The following is a 1,681-nucleotide window of genomic DNA, read 5'->3' as shown; positions in this document are numbered from 1 at the left end:
TTATCCAGCCACATATCAACCAATGATTCTCATCCGATTACCATCATACTCTCGTCAAGGATCTTGCAAACCAAGGCATTGCATTTCACTTTAATCCACCTTATGCACCATCATTCGGCGGCATTTGGGAGTCGAACATCAGAAGAGTCAAGCAACATCTCTACAGAATAGTCAATGGTGATCAATCAACAACTTAACGATTCGTTGGCATCATATTTAAAATTGAACTTCAAAGTGTCTGATTTTGAGTTCCAGAAAATGCCTAATGTTTTGATTGTTTTGTCAGGATTCATTGACAGCGGTATGGATAGCTCTCGATCTTCAGCTGGAACAGCTTCTAGCAACTCGTTGGTATTACTAGCCCATTTTTTCACGTCAAAACAAGCTGATTTGAAGATGTTGATGATTTCCTTTTGTAAGCGAAGAGCTGATGGTATATCATGTGAACCGGAAATGACATCATCAACATAAATATCTCTTTTGATTATTTCAGCTGCTGCAGGATGATCAGCTTGGTTTTCCTCAGCTAAAGTTCGCACAGATTGGATGGCTGCACATGGTGCATAGTTCGTTCCGAATGTTAGTCGTGTCATGCCGTATTCCTTAATCTGTTCAGATGGATTTTCACGCCATAGAATACGATGAAAAGTTATGTCGTCATCATGCAAACGAATTTGTCGGTACATTTGTTTGATGTCGCCCATGAAAACGATTTTATGGAATCGCCAATTGAGCAAGATAGCAATCAAATCATTTTGAAGAGCTGGACCGGGAAAAACGACATTGTTCAATGAATTTCCGTTGGATGATGGCTTGGACGCATTGAAGACAACACGAACAGGAGTTGAGGTGCTCTTTTCGTTAATAACTGCATGATGAGGAAGATAGAAGCAGTTATACACTGGATTATTGGATATACACTGGTGAACCTTTTTCATCGAAGGATAAGCAATCGCTTTCGGTATTTGAGAGTTGAGTCATATGATTGCTATCCAAGTATCCCTTGATTACGTTCACATAATCTTGTTTGAATTTTTCATTTCGAGCAAAACGGCGTTCAAGTTGTAGAAATTGCTGAAGAGCTGTGGCACGAGATTCGCCTAGAACTGCGGTTGAATCAAACGATGTGCGAAATGGTAATTTGACTATGTAATGGCCGTCAGAATCTCTTTTGGTATGCTCTTTGTAGAAATCATAGCAAAATTGCTCGTCTTTGGTGAACATACGTTCCTCAGGTAGCTCATCAGCTTCGAAGAACTTGTTCAGCAATGTGTCAATGGTTGAAATGTTGATTGAAACTGAACTCACGTTTTCTCTGTTTTTGTTCGTTGCTCCAAACAGAATCCATCCTAACTCGGTGTCTTGGGCTACAGGTGTGCCCGGTGGACCTCTTCGGATGTTGGGGCGGATAATTTGTGCATGGATCTCGGCATCTAGAATGAGATCGATTGGACTTTGGATGTTGAATTTTGGGTCGGCCAGTTCAATGTCTCTAATGTGTGGCCAATCGGCATAGAATAACTCTCTAGATGGCAATTGTGTGATCAACGATTTCATCACTAGAGCGTCGATTTGTGTTGTGAATTTTGAATCCATTGAGCTGATGATAAAAGATGCATACCCATTGCTCGAAGATTGAGCATTATCCAAGTGTGTTACTTCGGTTTTACATCTTGTTTTC

At 40.6% G+C, this 1,681-nt stretch overlaps 1 protein-coding gene across 1 annotated transcript; it reads right to left on the bottom strand.

Annotated features, from left to right (window-relative positions):
• Positions 1–185: 185 nt before the first annotated feature.
• Positions 186–1,596, bottom strand: LOC129571715 (uncharacterized). The gene is made up of 2 exons (XM_055451543.1): positions 930–1,596; positions 186–868 (listed from the first exon to the last, which is right to left on the bottom strand). Exons 1-2 carry the CDS (start codon positions 1,594–1,596, stop codon positions 186–188), a joined length of 1,350 nt encoding a protein of 449 aa, XP_055307518.1.
• Between the last annotated feature and the right edge of the window lie 85 nt (positions 1,597–1,681).

Source organism: Sitodiplosis mosellana, unplaced genomic scaffold (genome assembly GCF_009176505.1).
Source record: "Sitodiplosis mosellana isolate CC-2019 unplaced genomic scaffold, AAFC_SMos_1.0 Smas_scaffold_3165, whole genome shotgun sequence".
Lineage (NCBI taxonomy): Eukaryota > Metazoa > Arthropoda > Insecta > Diptera > Cecidomyiidae > Sitodiplosis > Sitodiplosis mosellana.
Note: the sequence above shows the minus strand (reverse complement) of the source record. Positions and strands in the feature narration are given on the sequence as shown.

Excerpts from the sequence above, each read along its gene's own strand:
- LOC129571715 (XM_055451543.1), bottom strand. The coding sequence starts at position 1,596 with ATGGATTCAAAATTCACAACACAAATCGACGCTCTAGTGATGAAATCG. Across the intron at positions 869-929 it reads CTTATCCTTCGATGAAAAAG|TTATTAACGAAAAGAGCACC; the intron begins GTTCACCAGTGT and ends CTCATCATGCAG.